Genomic DNA, 13,440 nt, shown 5'->3' with positions numbered 1-13,440 from the left:
TATGACCATATACCTCTAGGTATTGTCGTTTCATAGCATGTCTTCTTAATGTCCATCACAGTTTGAAGGCCAAAGTAAGTAGGCCTGTCATGTTGATGGCCAGTTTTGCTGTTTATATAGTCTTTTATTCTCAATTGAAACACACACCAGCAACACCAAATGACAGTTTATATAAACGTTGACATCTTCAGAACAAAACACATGTTGAATTAAGACTTATGCGCTCATGCTTTGATTCAGATGGTGTTTTCAATGTAGAAATAATGTAGAAAACGTTCCCTGTCTCATTGAACCCATTGAATAAGCTGGAACTGACCCATGGTGGTATTGCCCCACCTACAGGAGTCAAAGAAATGTTCACATATTTTCCCAATCTATCTTAATAGTTTTTCCATATTTGATTGTCTCAATCATTAATGAAACCAATCTAATGTTTGATCTATTCATACCTCTCATTTGTTTACATTGTTTGCGTTTAATTGACTTTAATTGACCTGTATGATGTAACCTGTTGTTAAAGTCACAGTCTGTACTTGAGGTAGCTGGGAATTCTTTTGGGATATGTTTAGTGATGTTTGCTTTTGTGCATGGGTGTATTTCTCCGTTGCCTCATTCAAATCATTTATGTCAGGTATGCCAAAATAAAGCTTGACAAATAAACTATAGGTTGTAATTGACTTTCACACATTCTACTGTCCCGAAATAGTAGGAAGGCAGGACAAAGTACGACTGCGTCACATTTGACATCCACAACAATTGAACCAATAATATTCCACAGCCAGAAGCTGTCAAAACTGAATGTGAGTTTGAATCAAGGTTGATGGTGATGTCAGCTGAAACAGGACAGCAATAGTTAAAATTAATCAGTGTATTCCTTAGCAGTTGAAGGCTACCAGCAAGGGACCCTTCTGCCCAAACAAAGAGGTGGAAAAGAGGAAGTAAATTCATTTTTTTTTCTGTCAGATTCTGTATTATCTTTTCATCTACACTTAAGAGCCCTGTCCTTATTTTCCAACCTCTCAATTTCCCCCTCTTTGCCATTGGACATGGTGCAAATGGCATAATGCAAGTCTTTGTTCTACAGAGTGAAGCCACATGAATAGCTGTCCTGAGCACACACAAAAACACACCGACAAACTGATCATCTTAAAAAAGCAACGCCCTGGCACTCTCTTGGCCTACTTTCCACGGCAGCGCTGGGACGTGGGAAGAGAAATAGAATTCAGGAGAGGATGCTCCACCCGCTCACTGGGAAACATTCACGGTACTGAGTGAGTGTGATGTACATAAACGCAGTCGATGCATTGTCAACCATATTTGCCCCAGATAAGTAGTCCCTGTGCTAGGCAATTCTCAATGACTTTGCTTTGAAAATCCTGTGAAGATTATGCCATGAAGCGATGAGGGGAGAATAGGATTCCATCTTCAATTCCTTTTGGATTTGATAGTATTATGACATATAGCTCACCATCTGCTGGGCACTTTGATTCTATCTTAATGTCTGGCCGAACAAGTCAGACATATCAATGACTAAAAACCCAGACAAGGTTAAAAGTGTCAGAATAAATAACCAGTGATTAATTTTAAGTTTTAACTTAACATCCTATAATGTTTTAATAATCACAAAGATCTATATCACACCACATTATGTATTGTTTACATGTAATAAAGTAACCACTCGTATAACTATGCCTAAACAGACTCTTCCAAGCTCTGCTGCTAATCTAGGGCTTCTATGAACACCGCCTAACCAAATGTCGACATCTGTGAGGGTGTGCATAAGGAAAAGCCCCTCAGAGAAACAGGGGATCATAATCTTAGTTCCTCTCACCTACAGATGGCCCATGGGGGCATAAAAGGAAGATGAAGAAATCCTATGTAAACATGCCAAACCACATTTTCTGGAGAACTGCAACATGAAGGCAAAAGGGCATCCACGTGCATCTCAAATGTCAACCCTGAACTTTGTCAGAGACCCAGGATGTAAACATTTAAGGTATTAATGCATGGGACACTCCTTTTACATGAGACGCTACTGTATGTGTATGACTTATTCAACATAAACAGAGTTTTACTTACAGCATGAAAGTGCAGTTTCAAGCACCATATAGGCCTAGACTTATATACCGTTTCAATGAAAACGTAGAGAAACCCTGGAGAAACACATATGGTCTGAAGATTTGTTCCATGGTGTAGTTTTTGTAAGTAATATTAAACTGATTTACTTGGTCATGAAGGTTTCACTCATAGAACATTTCAAATGGCAGTTGTTGAAACAGATAGTGTTAATCTCCTCTTATACCTTATCTCCAATTACTCTTGCAACTGTTCTTGACAGTTGTGTACATGGTGTAGTTTTCATTACTACCTTTTAAAGGGGAAGGGCAATGCCTCCCACATGAATAAAAAAGGTAAACCTGGAGAATTGTCCTGACATCAACCTTCATTTAATCATTTAATCTAGTGGAATAAATATAAACAGTGATGGTAAAGGTAAAACATGGATACAATGAATATGTATCTAATTATTTTAGAACTGAGCAAATATTCAGTCCGGAATCCATTTATCCAAATTGCACTTCTCTCCCATCACTTTATTTCATCAGACAAACTGGTTTTATAAAATATTTTAAACATCAGCGACTTGTTGTCATATAATTTCCATGCCTATAAAACTTATCAGAGAGGGAGGCAAATGTATTCGTACATATATTAATTTCTTGGTTTAGAGTAGAAAGGAAAATTAAGTAGATGTAGGTAACAACAAGCAAGAAAAGGAAACAGTATCATCACAGAGATCATAAAATGGTGTCGTGAGTAGTCCTTTGTCCCGTGCCATAGGAGAGTTCTGTTGCTAAAGGGAAGGACAAAAGCACAAGGCGCCACGGGTATAAGGTTCCCCTGAGCAACAATGCTGGAAGTTTCAACTTGCAGCACATGGGTGTAACTTTAACTGGAATACTGTGGATCAAAGACTCAAACAAAGTGGGTGGAAATGCTGGAGGAGTGTCCATGTTCAGGTAAAGTACAGCTTCACCAGAGAGAGACAGAGAGAGAGAGAGAGAGAGAGAGAGAGAGAGAGAGAGAGAGAGAGACCATTTGTGGAATAAAGCAATTGTAGATAATTGCTGAGAGGCCTTTAATCATTTTTGATAAGTTTGCTACAACTAACCACGTAAACACAGTCCATTTATTATTTTGAAGCTATATGTATTGCTGAAAAAGTGGACAAGGAAAATGAACACACTATTTCAAGTGCAACAATAAGCAACTACCAGTTAGACAAAATGCAAATCTAGGAGGAAACGCTAAAAGCATGTTGTCATGTTGTCTCATGAAGCAATTTAAAATGAGGTTTTAAAGTCATCCTAGTTTAGTTCATAACCAAACAAAAACGAAACATGCAGTCTTGACAGGACTCAAAGCAACTCATCCGATCAGAGCAGTTCAATGCGGACGTGTAACCTTTACTCTGCAGGTGAACCTGCATACTCCGTACAAGAGTTATGAAAGGTCCCTATGGTACACTGCTCCTCTGACATGGATTTGAAGACTTGCTACTTTATTAGCTGCTAAGCCCTTTATACTTGTCCTATATTGTGGCAGCTTACAGTGTGTTACGAGCCGATGCTTCATTGTCGAGGAGTGTTATTAGAGAAACAGTCTTGGTGAACTCCACTGTTCCCCCTGAGGAAAGACAGACTGTTTGAAGACAAGATACAAGTGCAATTTAACCCACCTTATCATTACAGCAAGGTTTGTGCTGTATATTCCGTCCAATATATTTCTTGATAGGTACAATTGATGACACAGGTGTGTCATGAAGTGTTATAAATGTATAATATCATCATGTTGCTTAAAATGTTATTTTACAGTTGAACACCAAGCACTTGCTATGACATAAGCAAAGTGTATAAGGATGCTACTACCCTGGCCAGTTGGAGAACAAAGAAGATTATACGTATTGGCTCATTTGTATGTCACATATTAATTTTTGTAAAGTTAAAGACAATGAAAGCAGTGCATACCATTTCATTCTCTTCACACAAATATGAACGACTGTAAATAATAAGTGACATAGTGCCATCTAGTGTTGAAAATATAGAATACTGATAATTTGCTAATTGAAGAATGACATCCTCTCCGATTAGTAAATCATAGAGAAAAGTGTCACCCTCATTGAGATTTGTAGAATTGTACTTAACTGAGGATAAGCAGTCATAGACATTCCATCTAGCTTGCTTCTGAAATGTAAATAATGACCATAGTCTGGGCACAGGCGAGTATCATGTATGCGAGGATCATGCAAACAAACAAAACATGTTTTTAGGTCTCACAGAGCTCCTGAGGTTCTTCCTTGAGGATAGTGAGTATGCAGTGAGAGGAGTTTTGAGGGGTATGCATGTAGATTTTCTCCACTATCAGTGTTAATTTACCAAGCAGGGCATGGCCCTAATCCTCGGGCCTTGTATTTCTCTTCCTCTGAGAGAAGAGAGAGAGTCTAGCAGCAACAATAGAGAAATAATAAGATAGCACAGAAGCCAAACAAGAGTGGGTCCTGAATAATTGATAGTGTTTGTCTTTGCTGTTGTGTGTGCAAAGACTGAGGGACTGGACAGGGCTCATGCCCCAGAGCAGCGCAGAAAGGTCCAGTGTGCAGACTGACCGGGGGAGAGGGAGATGGGGGGGGGGGTGTCGGGGGGTAAGGGTGTGTGTGATGGAGATGTATTCTAAAGTGGAGTGTGAAAGGTTTGATTAACTTGTGTTTATGGTACTTTAGGTAACCCTCCCTTGATACTTCACATTTTATTCTGTAAAATGCAACCTTCTAAATGTAGTAAACATGGTATTTATGTCTGTCGGATATTTTTTATCTAGGTTTTGGGACCATAACAAGTCAATCAAAGCACACAGTGTATACTACACTCAGTATCTCAATCAAAAGTTAAGTCACAGTGCATCTGTGCATGCCGTCATGTGTGATATAAAAATAAACCAAGAAGTGTTGATGATGAGTGGGTTTGTTGTTTAGGCACTAAAGACTGTAGTAAATACTGTAGTAAGATGTATTCACCAAAAAAGCCAACTTATGTCAATACACCTTCATTTTAAGGGTCCTGGTAATGAGGAACATTTTCTTGGGAAAATGGCTGCTTCTCCGGAGGCGCCATGTCTACTGACTGTGGCTCTGATCCTGGATAAAACACAAGGTTCACCAATCAATCTCTCCAGGTAGCCCACAGCCAGAGAAAGCAGCTGCACCACATGTTTGCCTTGCGTGATAGCGACAAGTTAACATACGGGCAGCACAGTAACCTTCCACAAGCAGCCCCTAGCTGTTTTATAATGAATTCCCAGTGGAGAGGGGAACTATCAGAGTCAGTGGTGTTACTGGAGGCTCGGAATAAAGGCAACACCTCTTCTTACCTGGTGTAGCAACAGTACACACAGTTACAACAACCAAGATGTGGGCCACAAAGGCCCAATGTATACAACACTTGAATTTCCAAATGCTTACATTTGCAACAAATTATTTCCCACAATATGTAATTGTAAATTGTTTAAATCACAACCAGATATTTTAATTCAGAGTTCTAATCAAGTGTGCGAACGTAAGTGTTTAAGGGGTTGATTAGGGTTATACAGTATGCAACATACAGAAAAAGCCTTGTTTTGATTGATTTCTCCCATTCATTTTCTGAATTTCAGAAGTAATGTCGTCACACCATATCAAATCATACAAAATGATAGCATAGCTAATACTGAACATTGGAATGTTATTTTGTTTATCAATTGTATTTATGTATCTTATTTTTAGAAAGTTGTGTAGTGGATTTCAACACTTGCTCTTAATCTGTCCTGTATCTACAGTGTTTAGTGGGTCTTAGGTTAATATTGTGTTGTATGTTGTGCCCATGTATGTAATGATTTAACCTAGTAATAAGATAATGGGTGATTTTAATGACCCTGGTTATGTATTCTTCTCCTGTTTCTCTCCCCAGTCATTTCAGTCAGTAAATGATAGGTCTCCAAATGTCCACTGGATGTCCCTCACACCCTGTCTAAACATCGTATATCTAGATAAATACCTTATCTAGATATTTATCTAAATATAACATGTATCTGGATGGTATACACGTATACTATCAATGAATCACATCCATTGGGATAGCGTAAGGATAGAGTTTCTGAACAGCATATCAGATTAAGTGGATTTTTAAACAAACTAAGGAAGGGGTTTATCTACTTTTGAAAGTAGTGGTGATCTGATATTGTGACATATCAAGCTGATAGCAGAGGGGCTTGGTCGAATAATGAGATAAAGGGGTAGATGGATGGATGAATAGGTGGATAGATGGATAGATGGATAGATAGATGGATAGATGGATAGATGGATACTTAATGCATGTCAAGTTAAATGAACATTATAACAACCGCTCACTCGCAATGAAATAAGGAGTGATGCTGGATGACTCGGGCTCAACTCAGAACCATGTGTAAATGACGTCAGACGGTCACGCACTGTGCGCCATCTTGGAGAAAAAAATCACAGATAATTTCCGTGGTTTTGAGAATCTGAGGCCGACTACTCATCTGGATTGTGGATGTTACAAGCAATTTGGCCAACGCCAGCTAGTTGCATTGCAAGTGCACGCTGTGTACAGCAATAACCGCTAAATGAAGCAATGGCCGGTAAGGTAGTGACTTCTAGTCTGGGCTTTAACAGGGCATCACTAGTTACATGAGCTAGCTCGCGAGCTAGACAAGTGAGCTAGCTAATCAACGTTAGCCAGTAGCTGTATCTGTCAGGCAGCTAGCATTGTGGCCTGTCTGATATCAAGTTAATCCTGAATAAACCAAATTGAGACGTAATGGATAGTCGCTGGCTATCAAACTACACAATATTGAAGCCTCATTCATATGTTGCAGGGGTGGCAGGAGGAAATGATTTTCAGTGGTGTTTTTCTCAAGTGAAAGGGGCAATAGATGAAGATGTTGCAGAAGGTAAGTGGTCGCAACAGACAATTTTCGATTCTAGGCCCTAATGTGAACTCTTTGGCAGGAGTAATTGTTTTGGAACGGTGTAGCATGATTATAAAACATTGCAGTCCTTGCATGTGCTAAGCTAGCAAGCTAATACGTGCTGTTCGCTGCTGTCAGATCAGATGTCTCGAATCACTAGTGAGGCTAGCAAGCATCTCTGATGTTTGATATCGGGAAAATATGTAAAGTGCATGCATGTTTGTCTAAATATTTGGAATAATGTATGACCTTAGGTAGCCTGTTGTTAAATTAAATATTTTTTGCAAACACCCTGATCTATAGCTCGTTAGCAGTGACGTCATCGCTCTGCGTCTGAATGTATGACAAGTGACGTCTCTTGTTCTCTATCCTCGTCTCTATCAATGACTGGTCTCTATTTAGTACAGTCAGATTTGGGTTTTATTTTCACCATCATATGCTTCTCTGTGTGTATAGGCTCCGGCTTATTTGTGTAATATGTTGTCTCAATGTATTGTACACGTTTCAATGCAAATAAGGAACATTACTAAAATCATTTTATTTCTTTCAGCTGATATTATCTCAACAGTTGAGTTTAATTATTCTGGGGAGCTGCTTGCAACTGGTGATAAGGGAGGCAGAGTGGTAATATTTCAACATGAAGAAGAGGTGAGCATTTAATTACAGGCTACATGTATGCAACATGTGGCAAGAAGCACACTACTGCACATAGGAAAATTTAGGGCTAGCCAGCTCTTTATCTGGGTCATGATCCAGGCCACCACATTTTTTTCCATTCTCACAGACCACATGACCAGTGCTGTAACATGGCATATGTGGCCTTCGATGTTGAGAATGAGAAATATCAGCGAATGTCTTTTGTGTGTTTTCAGTCGAAGAATCGACCACACCTGAGAGGGGAATATAATGTCTACAGCACTTTTCAGAGTCATGAACCTGAGTTTGACTATTTGAAAAGTTTAGAAATTGAGGAGAAAATTAACAAAATAAGATGGTTACCCCAACAAAACGCTGCTCACTTTCTACTCTCAACAAATGGTAAGAGCTTTTTTTGCTTTTGCTATGAAGTAGTCTGTTACTTATAAGTTATAACTTTTGTTTTAACTGTAAAAAGGGAATAATGTTGACCAAAAGGCATTCCAATGTTTGTGCAGATAAAACAATCAAATTGTGGAAAATTAGTGAAAGAGACAAAAGAGCTGAAGGCTACAACCTAAAGGATGAAGATGGACGACTCAGAGATCCCTTTAGAATTACTTCACTGCGGGTATGCTTCTGTAGATGTCTTCTTATGTCTCACCACATATTCTAGATATTGTAAATACTATAAAACCTCACACTGAAGCCTGTGCTTTCTAAAAGGAATTTGTTTCATACCCACAGGTACCTGTGATAATGCCAATGGACCTTATGGTAGAAGCAAGCCCAAGGAGGATCTTTGCAAATGCGCACACCTATCACATTAATTCCATTTCTGTAAATAGCGATCATGAAACGTACCTGTCCGCAGACGACCTAAGAATAAACCTGTGGCACATGGAGATCACAGACCGTAGTTTTAGTATCCTTTGTCAGAAAGTGACTGGTTCAATTCCTATTGCTGGTGTTTTAGCTGATGTCTGTATTAATACAATAGTATCCATTCAAGCAATGCTTGAGATGTATGATAGTGACTACATGGCTAGTTCATGGCTTGCCCTTAACAGCGTGTTCCCAGATATTGTAGATATCAAGCCGGCCAACATGGAGGAGCTGACAGAAGTGATCACAGCTGCCGAGTGCCACCCTCACCAATGTAATGTATTTGTGTACAGCAGTAGCAAAGGCACCATCCGTCTCTGTGACATGCGAGCCGCAGCCCTCTGTGACAGGCACACTAAGTGTGAGTATGGCTCTTAAGAGACTAAAAGAGAAAATGCTATGCCACAGTTCGATTCTAGTTTCCACGTGGAATTTATCAAATGTATATTGATGGCTATTTCTCCTTGTCCCCAGTCTTTGAGGAGCCTGAAGACCCAAGCAGCAGGTCATTTTTCTCAGAAATCATTTCCTCCATCTCAGATGTGAAGTTTAGTCACAGCGGGCGCTATATGATGACACGGGACTACCTCTCAGTCAAAGTGTGGGACCTCAACATGGAGAATAGGCCAGTGGAAACCTATCAGGTACCCTAGTTGTATATTTTAGTCCATCTAAAGTCAACATACAGTATCATAGCCTTGGGTGAAGTTATATATGCTTTGAAAACTGCTTTCTGTCAATCAGTATTCAAATTCCCCAGGAATAGATTTAAGGTCAACAACGCCATTCAAGTGGTATGATTAACTGAAGAAGTAAATAATGAAGTAATAAGTAAATCATTCATTTCTTCTGTTCCAGGTCCATGAATACCTTCGCAGCAAACTGTGCTCATTGTATGAAAATGACTGCATATTTGACAAATTTGAGTGCTGCTGGAATGGCAGCGACAGGTATGCCCCAGTAGTTTTCTCACCGTTTGTCTTTTAGCAGAACTGCATTGTTGTACTTGTCCTTTAAGCATTTTGATTAGCCTGCCAAAATAAGTGGATACAAACATCCGCAGCCTTAAATGTCTTGAACAAAGGATGTAAAATGTCCATATTTCCCTCTGTCTCAGTGCCATCATGACCGGCTCCTATAACAACTTCTTCCGGATGTTCGACCGCAACACCAGGAGGGACATCACCCTGGAGGCGTCCCGTGAGAGCAGCAAACCCCGGGCCACCCTCAAATCACGCAAGGTGTCCACTGGTGGCAAGAGAAAGAAGGATGAGATCAGCGTGGACAGCTTAGACTTCAACAAGAAGATCCTCCACACAGCCTGGCACCCCAAAGATAATGTGATCGCCGTGGCAGCCACCAACAACCTGTACATTTTCCAGGACAAAATCAACTAACAAGGAGTTTGAGCGTGTGTTTCGATGACCAGGCTTTACCGTTCTTGCGTTGTTAAGCCTACCTGTCTGTCTGTCTGTTAAAGAAGAAACAGCCTTGTTGTCCTGGTGAAGAATTTGAAAGCATTTGTCTCCTTTTGTTGCTGCAAGAGGTTGATCAGTAGGCTTGTTTTATTTTGGGTCTGATGCTTGTTTTTTTGTCCTTGGTAACAAGCCAATTCAGACACCCTCAGACCCAGAAAACAGACTTTGGTCAAAACAATGGAATGGCCCTCGTAAGAGGTCAAACTCTTGAACGTTGGTGTTTGTCAACATTTTTGAGCCTCCGTTTCATTATTTAATGACTGAACTCTAAAGAGCCCTGGGAATGACGTCTTGTCAACATCATACCACCTTAAGACGACACTTCTTGACCTTTATGATACATGGATTGGTGTGCTGTAGGCCTACCTGTTAACATTCCCCAATGACCATGTATTCAGGTTGTCATCAATTTGGAAAACTGACTTTTCTCAACACCTTGCTATCCCTCATCCCTAATTGACACCATTCGACGTAGTAACATTATTTCACTAACTGTATCTACCCAAGAACATTTAATGGTGTCATCCACCTAATAAAAGTAACAAAAACTCCAGATGTGTTTTCAAATTTAGAAGTATGTATCACATCATGATGCTCTTTATTGCTTTGCATGTGTTTATGTTGTAGAAAGATGGAAAAAATTATGTCCAGTCACGCCACTGTCTTTAAGCAGTTCTGAAGCAATCTTGGAAAAGAAACTACTTAGGCTCAGAACCACTGTTGGGGAACGATCATGTGTCAAAACATTTACATCTATCGGTTGATTATTAAAGATGCAGGCTGAAAACTTGTCTGGAGATGGGGCCACACAGGACAAAGGGAATCTGCAGCCTTAATACTATCAATGACAGCTACAAGTTATGACCCCTAAAGTTTTACAGACCTTATGTGCATTATTTTTAAATCCTGTTGTATAGATTTACAGTATGTCCTCATATTACTGCTGCTATTTGTGGCTGTCTTTTAAAATACCAGATATACTAGTTAAAAGGAGGATTATTGCACACCATACAGTTAAAATGATACCGAGTGCCTCCAAAACATGCAGAGTTTATGGTTCTTTATGTGAAGAGTAGGACATTAAGACAAGCCTCTTATATGTGCCCTTATTCGTTATTTGGAATGCCACTCCAATCAGAATTGCGTAGTGCAAATGTTGGATCTTTTTCCAGGTCAATGGAAAAATGATGGTTGACTATACAAGGAACATGTACTGATTATGTTATTAAAATGGAAACACAATGCTGTCTCTGTCCATTGATCCTCAACTTAGTGGCAATGTATTCACTTGTTTAATTATTTTGACCAAAGTTGAATAAAATCTAATTGTGTTCATTTGTGCTTGTCTGTGGCATTCATTCAATGATCGAGAAAACAATCCTTAGCCTGTTGAGTGTATATTTGTTAAGGCAACAATGTATTTCTGTCACTCGTTGAAGGTGCTTGCTCCAGTAAATAAAAACCAACTACAATTTTATTTTTTATTTTATTTTAACAAAATTGTTAACAAAAAGAAAATCCAACAATGATTGTCCAATTACTTTCAATTGTTTGAACCGTCACATTGCATTCCCTTTTAATATTTTCACTGTTAACAAAATGTAAGCAAAAAAATACAAACATTAATCTACATGATACTGTGTGAAAATTAGTGCAGGAATATATTTAAAAATGAAATTCAACTAAACTACCATCAAAATAAACCAACTACTTAAAAATGTCACTATGATTTAATCGTAACAGATATGAAAAATAATCAAGTGAAGTGATAACCAGTGAAAGTGACAGGCTGTGAAATGGCAGCACATTATTTTTTGAAAGGCTTTTTTTGGAGGGGGGGAGAGGAAAGCAGCAAATAGCCAATGCCTTGCTTGCCGATGATGACATGAAGCCATCAAAGCTAAAATAGAATGTCACGTGACCATATTGCCCTGATCCTGGACCTGTTCTCAGGCATGCTCAGCTGTATGAGTCACACCCACGTGAAAGGTTACATCACAACACTTCATCCTCAGTATGCGCTGTGTGTGGCGAGACGCCTCCCAATGTAGATTCTAAGAAAAAGGAGAAACACAAATGACATACTGAAATAAGACTGTAGCTATATTCTAATAATGAACATGAAATGCTGATCTACAATGAGTTCAGCACATGCAATGCATGCCTTGCACAAACATCCCCATAGTTTGCCTGTGAATTCCTTTCAACATCCCTGAGTCTTACCCCAGGCCAACTGCCATTATGTGAGAGATGATCAAGGAGGGCAGGATAAGCTTCAGGAAGTCAGGTGACAGAACGCCACCCTTCTTCATGACACTAGTGTTCCTGATGCTGAGGTTTCCTGAGCGTCTACGGTGTTTCAGTTGGAACTGCCTGCAGAAGACACACACACACACACACAATATAGGGTCAGTTTAAAAGTGCTTTCCTCAGAACTTATCCAACTGGCCTAAAACTACAGGGGAGATTCCTAGCTACATACTTCGGTGGGTTGTTTTCAGGTCGACTTGACCAGTCCCAGATCCAATCAGCATTCTTCTTCATCAGGCTCTCTACTTCCTGTCTTCTCTCTTGGTAGTCTTCTTCAGACTAAAACAACAACATTAGTGTCAAGTCTTCGGTTGCCGATAGGTCAGCTAAGTCTGTTACATGTAGGCTATAAGTACCTGGGAACTGTTTCCCTCAGAGCCTCTACACAGATGAAGAGGAGTCTGTGATCTCGGGGGACTGTAGAAAGTGAGAGAATGTTACATTCACGAGGGCATGGAGGGTCTATGCGTCATTGATTCTACACTAGCCCTTGGATGGTTGCAATGACACATTCAACTAAAGCAGTATGCCACACTTTAATTGGTGATCGGACCTGTTACACTGGGAGCTTCCTTTGGAGCTGCTTCTGCCTGACTCGTGCTGTGCGTCCAGCAGCAATTTCTCCAGGTCTACCTGCATACTGGAGATCTGCTCCCCGCTCCCAGTCCCCTGTGGACCCTGAGAGCTCGTGCCATAGTGAAGCTCTATCCAGGAACCTACAACCGCATTCAAAGTAGACATGTCACGTATCTGTTTTACATTTAGACATGCCATACCATGTGGACAAATCGATACAGTTTTGAAGGCTTACGTTAAACCACATGTTACAACACGTTATGTGGCCTGGTTTGCTAGCTAGCTTTTAGGAGATGTTCTTAACTAGCACTAGCTAGCTCTAGAACATCTCTAAACTCACCCTGTAAACTCTCCTCAGTTGAACTATCCCTTTTAATCGACATTGAATCTTGTGTTAACACAGAACGGAAAACTAATCCCACATAAAACAAATTCAAACTAATTTCAATAGACGACAACGACCGACCAGTACAGTCGTGAACTTCAGTTCTCTGTCTTTTATGCTAGCTTGCTAGCTGGGCTCATCCTGAGC

At 39.9% G+C, this 13,440-nt stretch overlaps 2 protein-coding genes across 2 annotated transcripts; one reads left to right on the top strand and one right to left on the bottom strand.

Annotated features, from left to right (window-relative positions):
* The first annotated feature begins 6,552 nt into the window (after positions 1 to 6,552).
* Positions 6,553 to 11,415, top strand: LOC136942951 (serine/threonine-protein phosphatase 2A 55 kDa regulatory subunit B delta isoform). The gene is made up of 10 exons (XM_067236020.1): positions 6,553 to 6,693; positions 6,931 to 7,005; positions 7,574 to 7,671; positions 7,896 to 8,061; positions 8,178 to 8,290; positions 8,407 to 8,584; positions 8,741 to 8,905; positions 9,019 to 9,188; positions 9,403 to 9,494; positions 9,662 to 11,415. The coding sequence occupies exons 1-10, from the start codon at positions 6,687 to 6,689 to the stop codon at positions 9,939 to 9,941; spliced, it is 1,344 nt and encodes a 447-aa protein (XP_067092121.1). The 5' UTR covers positions 6,553 to 6,686; the 3' UTR covers positions 9,942 to 11,415.
* Positions 11,416 to 11,494: 79 nt separating this feature from the next.
* Positions 11,495 to 13,440, bottom strand: bnip4 (BCL2 interacting protein 4). Its single transcript, XM_067236021.1, has 6 exons — positions 13,249 to 13,440; positions 12,886 to 13,048; positions 12,689 to 12,749; positions 12,505 to 12,611; positions 12,246 to 12,395; positions 11,495 to 12,076 (listed from the first exon to the last, which is right to left on the bottom strand). The coding sequence occupies exons 1-6, from the start codon at positions 13,289 to 13,291 to the stop codon at positions 12,034 to 12,036; spliced, it is 567 nt and encodes a 188-aa protein (XP_067092122.1). The 5' UTR covers positions 13,292 to 13,440; the 3' UTR covers positions 11,495 to 12,033.

The sequence above is a fragment of the Osmerus mordax genome, chromosome 5, assembly GCF_038355195.1.
Source record: "Osmerus mordax isolate fOsmMor3 chromosome 5, fOsmMor3.pri, whole genome shotgun sequence".
NCBI lineage: Eukaryota > Metazoa > Chordata > Actinopteri > Osmeriformes > Osmeridae > Osmerus > Osmerus mordax.
This window is presented reverse-complemented; position numbering and strand designations above follow the sequence as displayed.